Source organism: Staurois parvus, unplaced genomic scaffold (genome assembly GCF_062004578.1).
Source record: "Staurois parvus isolate SC_StPar_1 unplaced genomic scaffold, SC_StPar_1.0 ptg000402l, whole genome shotgun sequence".
Classification (NCBI taxonomy): domain Eukaryota; kingdom Metazoa; phylum Chordata; class Amphibia; order Anura; family Ranidae; genus Staurois; species Staurois parvus.
Window position 1 is genome coordinate 8,936,768 of NW_028318198.1, and position 22,939 is coordinate 8,959,706.

A 22,939-nucleotide genomic window follows, 5' to 3' on the forward strand; every position below is an offset into this window, starting at 1 on the left:
GCTGTTGGTACTTGCAGTTTTCCATTCACAGAATTTTTTGAATGATTATATGAATGAATAACAGTAACAGCTGTTAAGGCCTTGCCCTCTCCCTCATGGAAGAATATTTTTATCTTTATAATTAACTGGACTGAATTAAAATATCACAAGAAACTTTGGTTTTCATATGCTTAGTATGTGGAATTCATACATATTTTGTTTTTTCATTATGAGGCAATGTTATGGGATCCTCTTTTTTTTTAATAGTGACAGCTAGCGGGGGAAGAGGATCCACCGCTAGCTATCTCTATATGGAGTGAAGAGGCTTCTGGAGAGGGAACACATTACATGTTCCACCCTAAAAATGGATGGAACATGTAACATGTTCCCAAAGGTGAACATCTTTTAAGTGTCTAGTAAAGTTAGATTAATCCTATTCACTATTGTCATGCTGTTTAATACATTAGCATTACATTCAGTAATGTGGGCCATTATAGTGTGCTTGTTTTCTTTTCTTTTTTATCCTAAGGTGTTTATGATTTCATACTATACCTATTTCCTTTAAAATACAAAATTGTCAATATATAATTTCCGCTGTGTTTGTTATAACAGAGAAGTAATACAGTGCCACTTCTCAAAATGAAAAAAACGATATATTCACATGCTAAAACTCCTATATTGTTGTGGATAATTCTATTGCAACTGAGACAGTACCAAAAGTGACAGCTGTTAGGGCCTTGCCCTCACCCTCATTGAAGAATATTTTTATCTTTCTAATTAACTGAACTAAATTAAAATATCACAAGAAACTTTGGTTTCCATACGCTTAGTATGTGGAACTCATAATTTTTATTTTTTTTTAATTATGAGGCAATGTTATGGGATCCTGTTTAACATTTTGCATTGGATTAGTAGCATTATGTTTGAGCTGGATGTATAAGAACTGAGATGATGGTTTCAGGTTTTGCTGCTTTCACTCAGGTATCATAAAATAAGCACTGGGTTAGAATAATTATGATTTTATTTATTAAGAAAATACTTAAAAACAAACTTGGTGGGTCCAATATCCTCCGCTATCATACCTTAATGGGGCACCAGTGAATATGAGGTGAGATTAGTAATCTCAAAAAATACAGTGAAAAAACTCTCTTAAGATTTATAACTCAAGAACTAAAACTCCAGCCTGTGGAAGCTGCTAGGTCAGGTCCTGACCTAGATTCATAGATAGCAAATAAATGCAATTATCTCGTTCATCTGCTCCAAATTATTGTGTCTGGGTCTCTGCACTATAGCCGTAACAGAACAAAACGCGGCTGAATCACTGGCCTTAATTGCATGGATTAGCAAAGGCTGTGCGCAGAATGAGAGCAGAGGACTTTAGAGTCTTCACAAGCAATGATTCAAACACTCACATACAAGGTGGTGGGAGAAATAGGTAAAGCAGCAGAAGGAGGGAATAGGGAAAAACCATTTCACTATCCTTTATTATCCCTGGAGGAGCTGTCACTCATTATCCGTGTGTTAATAGAGCTTCTTCTGTGGGACACAGATCATTAGTTTTATGACATCATCTTTCTACTTTCTGCTATAGGTTATTTAAAGTATATCGCCTTACAAATTAATTTTATGGATCCCTAACATGAGAGGGCTTGTATTTACAAGTCATTATCTGATCACGATTTTAAATTTTCAATGAACTATTTAATTTCAATATACGTGTAGCTATTAGGTCAAAAGTGCTGATGTTAATAATATCCATGCCATCTCAAATGTCTTTTAGCTTTAGAGAAAATACTTTAGTATATCATATTTTCCTGCGTTTGGCTTTTGCACATGTAAAATGTGAATCTTTAAGATAAAATGCAAGATAACAATAATGGTAAACCAACTAGCTTGTGATATAATGTAGTCTGTTGTCATTATTGTGTAATAGGATAGTTTGTATATATAGCATGTTAATGGCTTAAAGTGGACCAATACTTTGAAGTTAAATTTAAAAAATGATAACCTGGATGGATAAATAAAGAGCAACAGAAATTCTAAAAACCTTTCCCAAAAATTGCTGCTTCTGTCTCCCTCCTTTGCTTTTCACAAATGTCTGTTCTAGTGGTTCCATGATCTCTGCTAAAGGGAGAGATGACACGTGACCATAGTGACTAAACATTCAGGTGTGGCTAGCATTGCAGGGGACCTGGAGCATTTTTTTTTATATATATATATAGGAAAGTCATTTAACTCATTTATCACTATCTAGCTGGATATAAGTTTTATTATTTTTAAACTATAAATATAATCTTTCATTTTTTTAGTTTTGGATTGAGTGGAGAGGGATTAGAACATCTGCCAAGCTTTTTGCAGCTGTCTGTGCCTCTATTAGGAAGATTCACCCTCTCTATTTGTCCTGTTTACTGGTAGCAAAAAAGCAAAAGAAAATCCCAAATTTTAGTTTGGCATCAAAACAGGATTAGAGGGGAAATCTTCCAATGGGGACACTAGTTCTGGTGACCCTGGTGACACCGTGAAATTCCTTCACTTTGGAGGAATTTCCTCTCACTTCTTGTTTTGGTTATGGTCAGAAATGGAAGAGAAAACTCCCCAAAAGGGACACAGATGGCAAAAAAAACTTACAAGACTTATAACCCCTCTTTACCCTATCAAAATGAAAGAAAAAGTTTTGCCTTCAGTGACATTTAGGATTGTTTCTCTCTAACTAAAACTGTACTTGATCATACAGAACTGGAGAAAAAGGGTGGGCCATTTGTCTGATTTATTAGTTGTATATGCAATCTGAGCTTCCGCTGTTAAGCTCCCTAAAGATCAGGGTTTTCAGCATACCTGTAAAAAACAATCCACACTAGGTGACCTACCTGCATTGCAATATGTTTGTTTTCTGACAAAATTACTATTCGTGTCACTATGGAAATTCACAAGCTTTTTCAGAAATGAGAATACATTTTCATGATAATCACCTAGGGAATTCTTGGAATTAAAAGAAAAGCTGCAATGTCTGCACCCATTTAGGCAGGGTTGAGACCTCTAGAAAGCCATATTATTGGCAATATGGAGATTTCCAGCAATGAAGAAGACCTGTATGATTCTGCATTGTCTAACGAAAAACAGAATATTTTAGGATGCACCAAAGTTCAGATAATGCGTACAATATTATCATTATTAGCTATTACACAACGTCCACTATGACCCACTCAGGAAAGTGAGTACTAAGCATTTTGCTCCTGGTCATGAAGCAAACAATGTGTTAACTAACCTAGAGTGAGTGTAGAACAGTGCACAATGTTCGTACCTACCAGTGGGGGTCATGTTGGAGCATATGCCCCTGCACCTCTAAAGTGGGTACTTTTTCAATTGCACTTTCTTCTTGATTGGCAAACCTTATGATCTATGACCAAAGTTAAAATTAAAATCCTATCTAGCAAGTTACACAGTTACCAGTAGCTATAATTTACTGTGCACACTCGTAACATTGCCTAATTATGCATAGTTGACCAATTACAGTATAATGATAATAAACTCAAATTATTAACAATAGTTGACTCAGTATTAACTCAGATGTTTAGTGTATTTACTTTATTAATGTTTTAGAGACCAATAAATGCAATGACCATAACCATTTTAAAAGGGTATTTTTACAAGAGTCTGAACATATGATTCAATTTTTTTAAATCCTCTTACATAATCTATTAATTTTTTTATTTGCTTGGGCTAATGGTTCACCAGTTTATTATTTGTTCCATTTACTGCCCCTCTAGGATTTAGTGCCTAATCACCTCTAATATTTTATTTTAATGTACTCACAGTTGTGCATCAATCTTTGTACATCTATTGTTACTTATTTTCTGTTTTGCTTACATCTTCATTTCGTTTTTCTTTTCTAATTTTATTTTTTTTCCTTCCTTGTCTGTCCAGTTTTTCCCAAAGTAGCCCACTCTACAGTGCCACCTGCTCGTGTTTCGAGTCACAAGAGAGGTAGGAATCCCTCCATTCATACAGTGGCTCTGGTTTGTGTTGCATACAGATTTAACAGATTTTATTCCACCCAATAAAATGCACAATTTTGAGGAGAATTTTAACATAATTATAACGTCTCTTGCGGCAGTTCAAAAGTTCTAAAATTACAAAAGGACATTTGCACCAGCAAATAGAAACATGTATTTGTATGGATGCTGGGAAGTCACAGGTTGCTCAAAACCATCATATAGTATATTTACAGTACAGAGGAGAAACATTGCTACAACACATGGCTACTGTATTCCAATAAGACATTTTAGGCTGTTGCAAAAAGCTGACAAAAAAAGTTATTTCTACTCATGGGTGATATTTAAGTTCTGAGTTATCTTTGGCAAGTTTTTCTTTAAAAGATCTGAAGAAATACCTAATCTGCAGTCAGTATGGCACTAACCACAGTTGCCTGCTTGATCTACAATGTAAAACGGCATTATAAAGATTTTAGCAAAGAAAATATGGTGTCCTATTATGGCCACAGCAGGGATAGTGGAACAAGAAGTTGTGTTTTCCTCAAGAGATAACAGAAGACAATGAAAGTACAACGGTGCCTTCTTAAAACAAAGGTCTAGTTTAAAACTGTTTATTTTATTGGGGGATTTTATATTCCTGATGGTACATATCACCATAGTCCTATGCGTTTAAGATACCATTGAGTGATTCAACCTGCCATCATTCACCCAAAGCTGAAATATAATTTTTGGATGAGCTAAACTGTTTAGTAGGATAATAAGGAAATTTAATCTATATAAAAATGTTACAGATGGTAATATCGGCACCATGGGGAGCTTGCATGTTTAGTATGACTGACAAATACAAAGTAACATAATATGCCTACTGCTGATTGAGTTTTAAGATCTAATCTGCTATATTAATTTAGACTGCTTTCTAGATGAGAACACATATTTGGTAACATAAATTTCTGTGCCTTTTTGAATACTTTTAACAGTTTCTTTTATACTTGATCACACAAGTATCTTATACCTATCCTTTCTTTAAATTCTATTTTTGTGGTATGATCAAAATAGATAATTGGGCTTTTATTAAATACAAAAACAAGGATCAGCACTGGCCCTATCATGTGCATACTAGCTTTTTCTATATATGTGTTGGCTGCTATAAGTTTAGAATACTATTGCTTGTTTGCCCTATTTAATAGATTTGCTTTTAGAGCAAATTATTTCTGCTCTTACTATTTGTAAAGTAGAATTTGCCAGTTACAGTTACAAACCACCAACGTGGGAGTTTCCTTTTATGATGACTCATCCATGTAATCATCCATAGCGATACACTTTTATTTGTATGTCATCCATGTAACAAACATGGCGTGGATCTACTGGGGGGGGGGGGGGGATTTTTGCCATAGCTTGGTGAATGAGGTAAAGCACTGCTCATTTTCATCATCTAGTGTAAGCAAAACAACTGTGTTCTTTTATATTTACCTGGTGCATAATTGGGTATATTTTGAAAAGTATATTTTCACCACTAAACTGAGGGGAAATTCCATTGCAAAATGAAAATTCCCTTTTTAAAGCATCTAGAATGTATTGATATAACAGGAAAATTGATACAGACTTGCAAAAAAAACCCTAGAAAAGGTCATGAGGATTTCTCTAACCACTTGCCCTCCTGAGAATTTATCCCCCCCCCCCCCCCTCCTGACCAGGCCATTTTTTGCAATACGGTGCTGCGTTATTTTAACTGACATTTGCGTGGTCATGCAGTGCTGTACATAAATTAAATTTATGTTCTTTTTTCCCACAAAGAGGTCTTTCTTTTGGTGGTATTTGATAACCTCATCATTTTATTTTTTTTGCTCTATAATCAAAAAAAGACTGACAATTTTGAAAAAAAAACTATATTTTTAACCTTTTGCTATAAAACATATCCAATAAAAAAATTAAAAAATCAAATTCCTTCATAAATTTAGTCCAAAATGTATTCTGCTACATGTGTTTGCTAAAAAGAATCCCAATACATGTAAATTAATTGGTTTACATGAGCGTTATAGCGTCTACAAACTGCGTTTTTTTTTATACTAGTAATGGCGGCAATCAGCGACTTATAACGGGGCTGCAGCAGGCATTCTAGCACTGGGTGGGAACTGACTAACTGCCACTGACATCTCCAGTGACACTAATCATTGATCAGTGCTAATAAAAAGCACTGACACTGTACTAATGACACTGGGCAGGAAGGGGTTAACATCTGGGGTAATCAGAGGGTTAACTGTGTGCTTTGTTTGTTTTACATTATGTGCTGGGTGTGTTTTGCTACAGAAACATGCTGCTTGTATTTCTCTGCTGTGCAGAGAAATACAAAGCAGCATGTTCTTGCTGACAGGAGAGAGACCTATGTTGTTTACACACAGGTCTCTTCCCTGTGAGCTTTCCTCGACGATCACCAAGTGCCAGCCAGGAATCGCCGGCCGGGACCCAGTGATTGACATCCCTTGCCACCAATATCGGTATGGGTAGGGCAGTGCGTATGCGCATGCTCCCCTACACAGGAATGCAAATCACGTATATATGCGTGATTTTGCACAACCCTGCCACCCTGTAGCTGTAATTCTGCTATACTGCGGCGGGCAAGAGGTTAATTTCTTTGTATCCCAGTTGTGCTTTTGAGTGTACGTTCTACTAAAAAAAAAACTAAATTTAAAACATTGTTGCCTACAACAAAAACAGAAATAAATAAAAAATGGTCCTCTGATCTCGACCCTTGCATCTCGCAATTCTTTTAACTGCTGTCAAGGATCATACTACTACCTTTTCTTTATAATTTGTATCAGTTTAGACAGACTAATGGTCTTATTTAGTAATTGAAAGGCAATACTTAAATTCAAAGCACAGTGTTCTTTAGTAACCAGTCAGATGTTATCTTTCATTATCTGCCATAAATAGAAATATGCCTTTTTGCTGTGAACAATTCTGCTTTGCGTGTTATCCATTCCCTTTGCACTGCAGCATGAAATGAGAATGTATATGTGTTTCCAAATGTAAACAACAGTAGAACAACAACAGGAGTTTAATGGAGAGTAAGGAGGGGACCTCCCTATGTTAGCTTACAAATAGACAAGGACCAGAGGTTAATGTGTTGTTAAGGAAGACCCTTTGAGTATTAACGTAAGCTTCTACTCTATAAAATACCTATAACTTTATATACAGTAATAGATCAGAGCAGATACCTTCAATAGCCAGAATATTCTTGTTTGTAGTCTCTCTGATCTGTTTTTACTTTCAATTCAGTGCTAAGGTCCATCAACTGCCATTTTTTCTCACCAATCATTGCCCTTAGAGGCAACGAAGCTAGTGCTATTGGACAAAGGTGTGGGTAAGTAGTGAAGCCAGGAAGTCAGCAAAAGTCACGCCTTAAAAGCAAAACTAAGCTAAAGAAGGTCACAGAAAGATTTTTCAGATTAATGAAATAACAGCACTAGCACTTAGTATTAGCACTTAGGCAGCACTTTTAAAATTTTAAAACTGAATACAAATTCACATTAGCCTTGTTATAGGTGAGTTGTCTATGAGGTAGTGGGGTAGATTTACTAAAACTGGTGTACTCAGAATCTGTTGCAGCTGTATATGGTAGCCAATCAGCTTCTAACTTCAGCTTGTTCACTTACGATTTTGCAATAAAACCTGGAAGCTGATTAGTTTCTATGCAGAGCTGTACCATATTTTGCACACTCCAGTTTTAGTAAATACCCCCCACTGATTGCAGTAGAAAGGATATTTTCTGTCAGTAGGGAGCAGAGTTAACATGCTAGCTTTAAAAGATATGTAGACTGTGCCCACTAAATTCATTTGTAAAGGTATACCTATTAAAATTTGGCTAAAACAGGATTTTAGCCCTAATGCTGTCATACACCATAAACAGTCTAGCCATCACAGATTCAGTACTTTTACATCTTTTCTTCAAAAGCAAAGTGGCTCAAAACAGCAATAAGCAGCTTGTCTGGTCAATTTCACAGGATTTTCCATGGGGACTGATCATTCTTTTTAAATGAAAATAATCATTAATCAAATTGCCCATCTATTGAAATCAGTTTGTGAAAGATACAATACCCTCATCAATACAATCTTTACATCAAACTATCAGATTGTAAGTATGCATAGCCCAAACTTTTTTTCCAACTTTGGACAGAGTAAGGAAGAGTTAAAATGCCTTCAGTTTATTTTTTTTATGCCCATGTCTCATCAATGGAAGATTTACTCTTGTTGTGGTAATAACTGTTTAGGATTTGACTTTCTATCCCTTCTTGTCCTAGTGACAATAGACAAAAGATATGGTAAGTCCTGCGTGACTGCCGTCATTCTCACAACATATGGTAAGAAAGATACCCCCATAGAAACTGGGACTATTGTAGGAAGTACATTGTGTAAGCCTTAATATAACAAATATCAAACCCTTTATTGGTACATTGAAACATTATAATTAAAGTAGCAGAAAAACAAATAGTGGCTACAAAATGCATATACCGTATTTTTCGCTCCATAAGACGCACCTGACCATAAGACGCACCTAGGTTTTAGAGGCGAAAAACAAGAAAAAAAAATATTCTGAACCAATGGACTGCAGACATAGTACAGGGAATGACCAGAGACTGCGGACACAGTACAGGAGATGACCAGAGACTGCGGACACAGTACAGGAGATGACCAGAGACTGCGGACACACTACAGGAGATGACCAGAGACTGCGGACATACTACAGGAGATGACCAGAGACTGCGAACATACTACAGGGGGTGACCAGAGACTGCGGACATACTACAGGGGATGACCAGAGACTGCAGACACAGTACAGGAGATGACCGGAGACTGCAGACACACTACAGGAGATGACCGGAGACTGCGGACATACTACAGGAGATAACCAGAGACTGCGGACACAGTACAGGAGATGACCAGAGACTGCAGACACAGTACAGGAGATGACCAGAGACAGCGGACGTACTACAGGAGATAACCAGAGACTGCGGACATACTACAGGAGATGACCAGAGACTGCGGACATAGTACAGGAGATGACCAGAGACTGCGGACACAGTACAGGAGATGACCAGAGACTGCGGACACAGTACAGGGATGGTCAGAGACTGCAGACAAACTAGAGGAGACAGTCAGAGACTGCGGACACAGTACAGGAGATGACCAGAGACTGCGGACACAGTACAGGGAATGACCAGAGGCTGCGGATACAGTACAGGAGATGACCAGAGACTGCGGACATAGTACAGGAGATGACCAGAGACTGCGGACACAGTACAGGAGATGACCAGAGACTGCGGACACAGTACAGGAGATGACCAGAGACTGTGGACACAGTACAGGAGATGACCAGAGACTGCGGACACAGTACAGGAGATGATCAGAGACTGCGGACACAGTACAGGAGATGACCAGAGACTGCGGACACAGTACAGGAGATGACCAGAGACTGCGGACATAGTACAGGAGATGACCAGAGACTGCGGACATATTACAGGAGATGACCAGAGACTGTGGACATAGTACAGGGAAAATACCAGGGACACAGTACAGATGACCAGAGACTGCAGACAGTGCAGGGAATAACCAGAGACTGCAGACAGTATAGGGGATGACTAGAGACTGCAGACAGTGCAGGGGATGACCAGAGACTGCTGACCTTTGGGGAGGGAGGGGGAGCGGATACCTGAATTTGACAGGTACCCGCTCCCACTTCTGCGGCGTTGTCTTTCCCTCTTCTAACCGCGCCGGCTTCTGTGACAGCCGGGTGCCCACTGCGCATGGGCGAGAAGCGCTGCGCTTTGTGAATGGCCCGGCGCCTTCTGGGACCTGTCATGTGTCCCAGAAAACACTGGACCATTCACAAAGCGCAGCGCATGCGCACTGGGCACCCGGCTGTCAGAGAAGCCAGCGCGGGAAGACTGTGCAGCGCTGGAGCGAGGAACAGGTAAGGCCTTGCAGGAGAGAACAGCTGAGCGGCCGACCCGGTATTCTGACATGGTGGTGGCAGAAATACCGGACCGGCCGCTTTATATTCGCTCCATAAGACCCACTGACATTTTCCCCCCTTTTTTTGGGGGGAAAAAAGTGCGTCTTATGGAGCGAAAAATACGGTACATCTTTCACACTTAGGAGTCCCTTTTAGAAGAACTTGGATCCATTATATTCCGAAACACGTCAGGTGCCATAAGGCTCTTCATATAATGGATTTAAATTCTTCAAAATGTACTCCTAATTGCGAGAGATGTACAGTATATGCATTTTGTATCTGCTATTTGTTTTTATGCCTCTTTAATTTTAATGTTTTGTATCAATAAAGTTTTGATATTTACTTGCCCTCTGGAAGATTTGCCACCCTCCTTGACCAGGCCATTTTTTGCCATACGGCGCTGTGCTACTTTAACTGACAGTTGAGCAATCATGCAATACTGTGCACAAATTAAATTTATAGCATTTTTCCACACAAATAAAGCTTTCTTTTGGTGGTATTTGATCACCACTGGATTTTTTATTTTTTGTGCTATAAACTAAAAAAGACCGAAAACTTTGAAAAACATTTTTTTTTCACTTTTAACTATATAACATAAATATACAAAAATAACATTTCTTCATAAGTTTAGGCCAAAATGTATTCTGCTCAATGTCTTTGGTAAAAAATAACAAAACAATAAGTGTATATTAATTGGTTTGCGTGAAAATTATAGCGTCTACAAATAATGGAATTGATACTGGAATTTTCAACAACTTATAGCGGTACTGTGATAGTATGGTGGCAATTCTGACACTGACACTGGGTGGGAACCGACTAACTGCCACTGACATCTCCAGTGACACTAATACAGTGGTCAGTGCTAATAAAAAGCAGTAGGGGTGATCAAAGGGTTAACTGTGTGCCAGGGAGTGTTATTATGTGTGTGCTGTGTGGTGTTTACTAAGGGATGCGCTGGCACATCCCAGCCCACCAGAGAGAGATCTGTGCTGTTTACAATAGTCCCAGTTTCTAAAAGGGTATTCTTCTTACTATGTCCTAGTGACAATGGTCACCAGAGCAAATTAAGAGGGTGATTCCATTCAGCAGAGCCACAGACATCAACAAAACCTTCCCTACTGTACGCTATCAAAAAAAGGAAGTTTTGGCTATATATACATGTCAAGGGGTCTGCTTATTTATTTTATTAGTAATTTATTACAGGTACTTATATAGCTCTGTCAATTTATGCAGCGCTTTACATATATATTGTACATTCACATCAGTCCCTAACCCTCAAGGGGTGTTCAATCTAAGGTCCCTACCTTATATTCATACATTCATATACTAGGGTCAATTTAGACAGGATCCAGTTAACCTACCAGCATGTCTTTGGAGTGTGGGAGGAAACTGGAGTACCTGAAGGAAACCCATGCAGGCAGAGGGAGAACATGCAAACTCAAGGCAGGTGGTGCAGTGGTTGGGATTCAAACCAAAGGCCCTAGTACTGCCAGGAGGAAATGCTAACCATATGGCCACTGTGCTGCCCATATTATGAAATATTCAGTGTGCAAATGTCCTATTCATATAGCTGTTAGTAATCACCATTTGTGTGATATGTTTACTTCCCAAAGCCATCATTTAGTGGCCATAATGCAACATTTTCCTGAAATACCCCAATCAGGAAAATATGGCATTGTGGCCATTAGATGGAGATGGAGATTATAGGAAGTAAATTTATTACACAAATTATGTTGCTTATTCATGACAGCTGTGAGAGTGCTTGAGACATTCTATTAGCAGACCGTTACGTGTATGACCAACATAACACTATACTAATACAACCTAACCCAAGTAACTGGTACTTTTAGAAATATTCTTTTTTGACTGATGGAACAGCCTGACATGATTATCCTACAGTTCGGCAGTGGAAGAATTCCTGATTACCAACCACTGTTGCTGTGGCCCATTGGTCTTATATTCATCTCTCTTCTTTAAGATTTAGAAACAAAGGTGTCTGTTTATGACACAGAGAATAGCTGCGATTCAGACGATCGCAGCTATTCTCTGGTCATTCACAGTTTATGACACTCAGGAGATCAGCAGAGAACATGTTCAGCCCTTCACTGGAGATCTGTGTTCTCCCTCCAGATTCTCCAGCCCAGAGCTGGAGAATCGGAGGGACCGCAAACTAAGCAGTGATAATTTACCTCTGTTTAGTAAACTGATCTTTTACTGTAATCTCAGGAGATTATAGTAAAATCAGCCGTTTTCCAGCGTTTGGAGACCGTTCTCCCTTCGTTCATAAAAGGCATTCACAGGAGAACTGTGTTCTCCGAGAATGGTGGAGAACTGAGCAGCGATCTATTACCGCTGGTTCATAAACGGACACCAAAGATAATAGAACCTTTGTTACCTTCCATCATTTCTTATCGTAGAACAGTACAGTTCAAGTTCCTAGATGGTGATATAAAATCTGACATATCTGTAACGCTGTATGAATTTGTTTTCTATGTGAGTTTGCATTCTCATAGGTCACTAGTACTAGTGAATGGATCAGTAGCTTTTTACATGGTTTGCCTTGCTCTTGCAATCGATGTACACATACTACAATCCAAGCTCATTCAATGTAATTATCGTTAGTGATTTGTATTTGAGTGAAATCCTTTTTAATGATAAACTTCTCTGCTTACCTGTCCAGCTACACTAGTGACCATGAAGTGAGCTCTGTGTGTTTTGAAAAGCTTGAAGCTCTGTAAATAATTGTTTCATGCAAATGTCTTCCATAGCGTTATTTTGTCCACCTGTTTTACCATTAGGACTTTTGTTATCTGTTTACAGTTTAGTGAAGGTGCTGATCTGAGGATACTTTCTTCCCATGTAAATGGTGGCCAAAACTATGATCATTTGGGAAATTGATGATATGATCTAATAGTTTTAACTTCATTATACAGTTTACAATGTACATTTATAGGTAAACTCCAGGCAAATATAAAAGACAGCTACATACAAATCTGTACTCATTAACACATTATTAAATGTATTTCTCTAAATGTAAGCAATACAAGTACCTTCATTTGGCTTGGTATCAGCTACTTGCAGTCTCTGTACAGTATAGCTCAAACTGGAGGACATAGAAGCACTACAAGAAGCCAATAAACTGACAGATGAGATCATCTGTCTGTTGCTTCTCCTGTCACTGTCAAACCATGGGGTGGGAGTGGGAAGGAGACCTGTTAATATTACTGAATAACCTCAAAGAAATATCAAGTCCCCCCCACCCCCCTGGTCAAACAAGGCTGCACTACAAGATAGAGCTGTGTAGATCAGGTATATAGGGAAGGTAAAACAGATAGAGCAGGTAACCCAACTCCATTATTACATATGTGTACTTAGCTATTTTTTGGGAGTTCACATTTAATGCTTTCATATGGATTACCTTTCACTACCTGTTTATAAGGTTTTGTAGTGATTACAGAGAGACTACATACAGCTGTTGTTTTAGTCACTTGACTTTTAAGAACTTATAATAGCATTACGAAAACAGATTTTAGTATTTTGACCAGATTTTGAGCAACTTGCACTTAAACTGGTATTGCACTGATTTAAGATGGCATTGTTATCAAAAGAAGGTAAAAGTGGCATTGCCCCTAGAACCATTTTTTACATAGAGTGGGGAAGCATAAAACATCAGTGGGTTTTTATTGTTGTGTCCCTTTCCACCTCAATCCCTCAATAATACATGAAGTGAGGGAATGTATCTAAATCAGTCCCTGTTCTGGTGACCACAAAGGAAGTGAGATGAAATTTGCTCAATAAGGAAATAGACAGTGATAAACATCTAAGATAGGTTCTAACTCTCCCACACGTACTATAAAATATGTCTGGAGCTTCATTTCAACAACACATAGTATAGGAAACCGATAGTATAGAGAAATCCCAATGAACTAAAATTGAGTATTGAAAATTAAGACTTTTTAAATTTGAATATAAAACCACATTTCCCACATACTTTTATAATCTACCTGGGAACACTTCTGAAGCATGTTTTGTAACTTTCAGTACGGTAACCACATCCTAATCAATAGAAATAGTAGAAAACATTACCAGTATATTTTAGCATTATAACATGAATGTTGCCATTATAATTGTTTAGAATCATGCATCATGCAAAATGGTGTCAGTGTTAATTTTGCACTGTCTTAATTTTATTTTTAACTTTCACATTTGAAATTCCTAGTAGACTGAGCCATTTTTTCAGTCAATGACAAGTTCACTTTGATTTTCTTTGTACATTTCCACCTTGTTGTTTAAATGGCTGTTTAAATTGTGTCGGCACATAGAAGAGGGTGAGCTTTTCTCGTTAAGTGGTAATTGGGAAGGACAGACTGCAGAGGTTAGAGGATCTGCTGTACAGTAGCTGTCATTCTCACACAGTCTAACAGTTTGCAAACAGCCTGATCCAATCCCTCTATAGTAGGCAGAAATAATATAACATTTTGACCTCAGCTTATGGACAAGAGCAGGCTTGCGTCTGTTTTATATCCCAAGATAATGCTTTCTACAATAGGATTATTACACTATATTACTTCTCCCGAACTGTGCCCTAATATCAGGGGCATCTAAAATTAATTTAAATAACACATGCTGATTTTTCAGTTAGTTTTCAAACCCAATTTATTTGAAAACAATTTACATTTTTTTCATTTTTATATTTTATGCAGATTTCATCACAAGGGCATGTTTAAATATTTTTCAAAAAAGAACCCCTTGTTATTAAAAAAAAAAACTGTAATACATTTTTATTTTGGGACTTCCTGTTTAAGGGTCAATGCACACTGGCTTATAAAAATTCCAGTGCTCTTGGCAGAAAAAAAGCTAATATTGAGCATTTTTTGTACTAGTATTTAGGAGCATTTAGCATTTATTTCTGCTAGAAAACTCTAAAAAATGCAAAACAGAAGGGATTTTTTTTCTGCCTCTAAAGGCTGAGATTAAAATATTCCTCTAAGCCCTGGTTCACACCTGTACAACTTGTCATGCAATTTGACAGTTCCAAATCACAGGACAAGTTGCACCCTATTTGGGCTTATGGAACCGTTCAAATCAGTGCGACTCCGACTTTGCGGTGCCACACCAATTTTGAAAAAAGGTTTCTATTTTTGGCAATTTCATGTGCGGCTTACATAGACATCTGTGCATGCAGTCTCGCAGATGTCAGGCAGGCCTCAGTATAAATTGCACTGACCTGCGATTTCAAAGTCGCATTCAGTGCGAACCAGGGCTTAACGAACTAATGTGCATGGATACATAGGATAATATTAGTTGTTTCATGTAGTGACATATTTTAGTTCAACTTGAGTTTAGAGTAAATAACAAAATGCAGGTTTAATTGCAATACTCACTTCCTTCTATTTAAATAAATTAAGATAAAAGAGATATACATGTCCATATTTTTCAAAATGTTGTCTTTATGTATACTGTACATGTAATTATATTTGTGCTTGTTGCATAGACATGCACCGCTTTTTGCTTTGTAGTGCCATACAATAGTAATGCTTTACTGCTCTTCACAATGCAAGTCAATGAGTCGGGAGACACACTTGAAAATTTGCACTCCCTATGCAGCTGTTCTTTTATCTCAGCAGTCATCAAAGCAGTTAGGTAGAGAAACTATAGTAACTAATCTAAGCCAGCCCTGGTTGCTAATTCACAAATCACTGCATGTACTACAATAACAAAATATGGAGGGGCAAGCATGAAAAAAAATAGTTTTTTTTAATTACTTTAGGATAAAAACTGCAATAGTAATTCTCTGCTAGCTAAAATGTATAGTATTTTCCCTTTCAGCAGTATACAAATTATTTAAACAGGAAGCAAGGAAAGGGAGTGGACAATATACTTTTATATACAACAATTAAAGTATCCTTTCCTTTTAAAATATTACTTTTACTTTTTTCTGTATGCTTTCATTGACCTTTAGATGCATTGTATCAAGAGAAGGATCTGGAAGATTTAGATGTGTCAGGCTCCACAGCCTTTAGCATCTCAAAATTGATCAGACTTTAGTGATTATTCATATGGGAACAGACAGGGGTATTGGGCACGCGTGTTTTGTACTCCTATTACGCTTGGATATCCTACAGCTTCAGTAGATTGTACACAGATAATGAACACTTTTCTTTTTTCTTTAGATCTGTGGTTCCTAAACTGTGGCCAGAGGGCTAGACACAATTCTTTTGCTTGCCTTTAACTGGCCCTTGGGGCACTATTGCTGCCACTGACACCAATGATGAGGCAATATTCTTTTCACTGATACCACCAATTAAGCACTATTCCTTCCACTGACATCTACAATGTGCAATATTCCTCCCACTGAAATCACCAATGGAGCACTATTCCTCCCACTGACACAAACAAGAAGGTATTATTTCTCCCACTAACACCAAAGATGGGGCACTATTCCTACCACTGACACCAAAGATGGGGCACTATTTTGCCCATTGACACCAAAGATGGGGCACTATTCCTCCTATTGATACCACCAATGGAGCATAATTCTTTGCACTGACACCCAAGGATGGGGGCACTATTCCTACCACTGATATCAATGATGGAGCACTATTTCTTCTACTGACACCAATGATAGGGCACTGTTCTTCCCACTGATACCAACAATGAGGCACTGTTCCTCCCACTGATACGAATAAAGGGCCACTATTCCTCCTGCTGATACTTACAATGGGGCACTATTCTTCCCACTGACAGCAATGATGAATCATTATTCCTCCCACTGACACCAACGATGGAGCCCTATTCAACATCAACATTGGGGCACTATTCCTTGCACTGACATCAGTGATGGGGCAGTATTCCTTCTCTCACTAACCACAGGTTCTATGTTACTTTTTACTTCAGTTTTCATTAACCAGTCATTGAGCATTTTACTCCCACTGGCCACATTTTAGCCTCCATAAGGTTGGAAGAACAGTAAATTGTTCCATTTAAAAAGTTTGGGGACACCTGCTTTAGAATATATATATAGGGATGCCGTGTCTAATAGGCAGGGAAGGACAGAGACACCAAACTTATCAAATAGAAATTGATTGATTGTCTGTTCCCTGTAAAGGATAAACAAAGGTTTTTGGTTTTAGAAATAATTATAATTCCCAATGTTCCTGAAATAATTCTTACTTCCTCCAGTCCACAAGTATTTACACATGTTCTTTATGTCAATTGATATCTTAAAAGACCAACTGGCATAAAGGATATAATAATTCATACTACTTATGATGTTAATGATATTCACAGAGATGCATATATATTTTTGCATGTTTATTAAGATAGGGGTGACAGAAGGAACATTTTCCAATCCAAAACTTCTTCCTATACAGTGATCCCTTTGAAGGACACAACCTTTGTTCAGTCTGAGATGTCTGACAATATAAACAAAATAGGTTGAACACTTATACAGTTGATAGTGTTTAATTTATTGATGTTAAATACAACATCAAGTACTTCAATAAGGTATCTTGTGCTGCTTTTGAGTTTTGTGGTTGAAAGTGAACATCATCCTTTAGTAATAATTGGCTAGAAAGCCTTTGAAAATACACATTAGCCATTCTCCTCACCACTTTTCAAAAATTGTTCAAAAGAGTTCAGTTCGCCTGTCTTCTAACCTTTGGAACATAAAAAAAAATCTTGTAACTAAGTTAAATTAAGTGGCAATTGCTGGATTTTACAATACTCCCCTTGGCAATTGAACCTTTAGAAAAATTCTATAGAGGCACTGTGTATATCTGGCAGAGTGTAATCCAAATCAATAAACTTAATTCTTGACATAACAAGACAGAAGTAATGACTGAGAACTGGTAGGTTTGTAAATTTAGTTTTGCAATTAATTAGCGATTTGTTTTTGCTCTTAGGTAGATGACTTGCGGTAAGCCGTACACTGACTGTACCAGAATGCAGTATTAGATATGCTGTATATATTTAATGCCGGTGTTCAATGTGTTTGAATACCTACTTACTTACTTTATTTTTCATTTTAAACCTGTTAAGTCTGGCATAAACACAAGTTTAGAGCTTCACTTAGTAGAAATCCCATCTTCTTAATATACATGTTTTTATTTTTTTAGCTATGTTAGACTTCTCATTATTTTCAAAAAGCTCTATAAATATTCCCAGTGCTAAAGCTGCACTGAAAATGCTATTAAATGAATTAAAGGAAGCTTTTTCTTTATAATATTATCTTAAAATACAAGGTTAGCTTTCATCCCACCTTCACCCTTTCCTTTTCCAAACTGGCTTCAATTCTGAATGTTGACGAGAATGGCGAACAGAAAAGGACAGATTAAGTTACCTGAAGCTGAGGCTTTAACTAACTAAAATTTAAGCCATCTTCCGATGCCGACTCTCCCACAGGAGTCTGTAGAAGTCCCTATATTGGGCAGATAGCAGAAATAGTTGCATAAAAGTCAGTTCTTAGAGGTGGTGCAGTATAATATTCTCTAATAGTCTCTAAAATATACCTTGTTTTTAAATTTTCTGAATATTTTTATATTTCCTGTGTGCATATATGTAAGAAAAATTAATGATGTCATAAACTGGGGAATGCTGCTTGGATAGCAACACAAAGAAAGCTTTATCCTAGGACGCATTTTGGGTTGAATAGCACTTACTCATAAAGTGTTGCTCTGTTTAGCCAATTTTTTTATGTGCAGCATGTACTCCAATTTGTGCTTCATCAGTGTTGAAACATCAATGTTTCTTGGATATATCACACAGTATATGTTGTTGATGATTCATGTACTGTAGCTGCTGCCCAATGTACTATAATGCTTACAGGAGGTCTCATTCTGTTTGTGAACTATCACTACTGGATGTGAATGAACAAAAATGGTCCACATTGTTTAGACAGCCAGAAACAAAGGGTCTTGTTTTCTCCATTAGCTCCCTCTCCCCCCACTTCCCATAACTAATTGTGACAGTGGGGCCGATTAATAAAGATTGGAGCAAAGCAAATCTGATCAAAAGTGGAACTACTATTCATAACAGCTATTTAGGATTTTTCTTTTGTTACCTGTAAAAATCAAATAGGAACCCTTTCAGCTACTATGGCAGCTTACCATTTTTTTTATGAATCAGCTGCATTGTGTTCTAATGCCACATACAACACAGGAGCATGTGTTGTAGCTTGCAATATTCCAAGGTTGTTTGCAAGCATAGTAAATACGAATACAACTTATGAAAGAAATATAGTTAAATCCAGTTTTCCATTTAGAATTTAATTTACTGGCTGTTCTGATTAGCCATGTGAAACTAGGCAAAGATAATGGGCACATGGGTGTTGGATGCTAATTACACTTTGATAAGCAAATCATATATCTAAATTGTACAGAAACCACCAGATATTTGCTTATTTAGTTGTTTACTGAGTTGTTCAACTTTAGTGTTCCAAGTCACAGGTACCATGACTACTAGGCAGGGAAAGACAAATAAGCTTTAAAAGTGAAATGAGTCAATATGAGGGTGTCATTCATTTTAGAGTCACACAATAAACGAACAATTTGTTCTTAGTATCCTAGCATGCTGAGTCTTTGGATGCAAAATACCTTTAATTGACTTGTGCAAATGAAAATTTGACAGTTGCAGGGCTGCTCATTAACCATTTTGGTTTTACATTGTACAAAATACAGGTGAATTTCAGTTTTAATTCCTAATACACATACATAGTCTACCCATGCAAAGATTGTCAGTGAAAATTGGGGGTAGACAAGAGGAACTGACAATAGGGTCTTGTCTGCTGTTGATATTTGAGAGATAAAAGAAACCGACTGCTGGATGCGAAAACACAATTGTTTTTTTCACAAACTCCTCCTAATTGTGCCTGCTGCTTTTATTTCATTGAATCCGTGTCTACCTTCTTTTTCATTTCCTTCATGATGCTCATCTGCTTTGCTGTGCAGTTCATGTGACCTTATTTACAGCCTTTAATGGTCTGCAAACAGTGAATCATATGTTCATAAGTTCAATGGGCAAACATGCAATGCTTTAGGGTTCATGCCTGGTAAAAAGGTGGATATTATTATTATTATAACTAATATTATTTCCAACATTGTTCACGTGTATTGCCTGCAATACACACAGAGGAGAAGATACATTGTTATAATCACCACTGCTACTGATACATGTTAATGTTTGTATTACAAAGTAAGATTAGTATATAATATAATACAGTTTTCCTTCCTGCAAATTATTTTTAAGAACTAGAAATTTAAAACCATTTTTCTACTCTGCTACAGCAAAATTTCAACGCTCATTAATGCATAACAATGCCAAGCCCTCAACTCTCCATTAAAACTTCAGTAGCTGTCATATTTTATTGGATGGATCCATTACTTTATCCAATAAAGATGATTGGTGTAGTGATAAGATCACATTTCTGCCATTACTGAGACTCATATATATATAAAACTCAAGCAAAAGAAAGATTAAGCTTTTACCCATAATCACCAGACAGGCGTTAACATTTACTTTCTAACCTGATCTAAAGAAATGGTTGATGTGCATAACATCTTCATCATTTTGATGTTCTCTGGGGTTTATAAAATTACACCTTCTGGTGTGGCTTATGGTAGCAAGAACACAACACCCCATTTTTCTGCTCTTTATAACTGTAAAGTAATACTATATATACGTTATAACCCCAATTAGGGGAATAAAATGAAAAAAGAATATTAGTGTCCTACCAGCACTGAAAAAATCTAGTAAAGAATTATTCTACATTTAACTGTGGATGTTTTCAGACCAGCTGTAAAATTCTATATACTTTATTTTATCATATTATGGTGACTGAGTGCCTGTCAAAGTTCTACTATGGCCAAGGGGCTGTTTATGGAACTCATATAGTACCACCCTTGGTGAATCCCAAGGCAACTCTGTTTGATTTCAGCATGGTGTTCAGTGTGAAAATGCTTCAGTCAGCACCATATCATTTTAATGAATGCCCTTATAGTTTCAGTATCACAACATCATGCTGACATTTACCACCCTATCCCCACACACAATCCTTACCAAGCATGCCTTCTCTCTTTCTCTCTTTCTCCCCTCACCTACTTCCTCACAAGATTGCTATTGCTACGGGCACTCCAGCCGCTGCACTTACATCGAGGTTGTAAACACGGCGGTCTGCGTGGGCTGCAGACACAACACTCATGGCCAACAGTGTGAAAAGTGCAAGAAAGGCTTCCACAGAAATGGGTCTGCCAAACTGGATGATGTAAATGTATGCATAGGTCAGTTTCTGAATGCTGTTCTCATGCCAGAAAAAATGTATGCATGGCGGGGATGGACATGGAGGGGTATGGGTACCTACATAATATTCGCAATTGTGCTATAACACATATGTTTTTGTCCTGCAATACATATATTTTTGTTAGTGATTGTTTAGGTATTCATCCTTAACTAATGATTTTACTACGAAAAATCCTGATTATATCCACAAGAAACATGGTAGTATCTTTTATATCATGCCAGTTTTTTTCAATGGGTAATGATGACAATAAACTCTATACATCTGTATTTGTTTAATAGAGCTGTGTAAGGTTAAGGTTTTAAAAACTACATGAAGCTACCTTCATTAATCATTTGACAACATAAACCCAAAACAGAGTGTATGTACCCATCTATAGGTGTTCTAACATCCTTATATAGATACCCTGAATTTATATACACATCTTGTATTTTAGTCATTGGCACTGCTGGTGAAGAGTTTGACTTAACATTTATCTGCTTGATTATAATGCATATGGAATTTTAAATATAGTAGTATAATGAATCTACAGGGTTGATTTACTAAAGGCAAGGTAGTTTCACATTTGCTCTCAAATACTCAACTACCTGCAAGGAAATTGAAAAATAAACAGCATTTCTGCTTACACTTGATTGGACTATTGACATCTGCAGATCTAGACTTCATTCACTAAGTTCTGGGGAAAATTCTCTTGCAAAGTGCAACTCCTCTTCAGGGGTGGACTGACAACTCATGGGGCCCACGGGCAATAGGGGATCATGGGGCCCCTATGTCCTTGCCCAAACTCAAAAAAGCCTATGAAAAAGGTACCAGGGGCATCTCATGGGGCCCCCTACTGACCCCGGGCCCTCGGGCAGTGCCCAAGTTTACAAATGGTCAGTCCGCCCCTGCTCCTCTTGCAAAGTGAGCAGCCTATTTGCCTTTAGTAAATCAACCCCCTGTCAGTACACATAGAAAATCAACATCAAGGACTACAAAAGTTGTTCTTCTCAGGTGTTTAAGCAAACCTTTTTCTTATAGATACTACTGCCTACTACTTCCACATATGAACTATTCATTATAAATAGTTCACCAGTGATCATCTGTGAACCAAAATCTTTACTAGACCTTCTGCTGAAACTAAAGCAGGTTATACACATAAAAGGGTCGATTTACTAAAATTGGAGCATGCAAAATCTGATGCAGCTCTGCATAAAAGCCAAACAGGTAAGGGGGTGTGAAAGCTTAAAGGGATAGTTCACCTTTACAAAGAACTGCCTTTGCAGGTATGGGGTGTCTGTGGATAAAGACAAACTGTTTCTATGATTAAAGTTGAATAATGTCCTTCCTATAGGTGTAGGCCATTTACGTACCTCATGAAACCTGACTGGAATACTCCCAGGACGTTCCTTGGACATTGCTAACTAAGGCCTAGTCATTACTGCTCACCATCACAGGAGTGAGCTTTTTCTCTGATTCAGACCCCTTCACATGCTCTCTCTCTCCCCTGATGTAGTAGCTCTGAGCTCAGCGTCTGAGAGCTCACTCCTATGATGGTGGAGGTGAGCAGTAACATATAGGCCTCACTCAGCAACATCCTGGGAGTATTCCAGTCAGGCTTTATGAGGTGCGTAAGTGACCTACACCTATAGCAAGGGCATTATTCAACTCTAATCATAGCTGCAC

The 22,939-nt window shown here is 37.7% G+C and overlaps 1 protein-coding gene across 8 annotated transcripts in view; it reads left to right on the plus strand.

The window, feature by feature from the left end:
* Positions 1-22,939, plus strand: part of NTNG1 (netrin G1) — a 379,145-nt gene that overhangs the window by 306,679 nt on the left and 49,527 nt on the right. For 4 of the 8 annotated variants that reach the window (XM_089686609.1, XM_089686611.1, XM_089686610.1 and 1 more), the window contains 2 exons: positions 3,904-3,963; positions 21,090-21,257. The exons of 2 other annotated variants lie outside the window; for them this stretch is intronic. In XM_089686609.1, the coding sequence (XP_089542735.1) occupies positions 3,904-3,963; positions 21,090-21,257 (228 nt within the window). The remainder of the gene's footprint in view (positions 1-3,903; positions 3,964-21,089; positions 21,258-22,939) is intronic. 2 more of the 8 variants (XM_089686612.1, XM_089686615.1) reach the window with 1 other exon arrangement.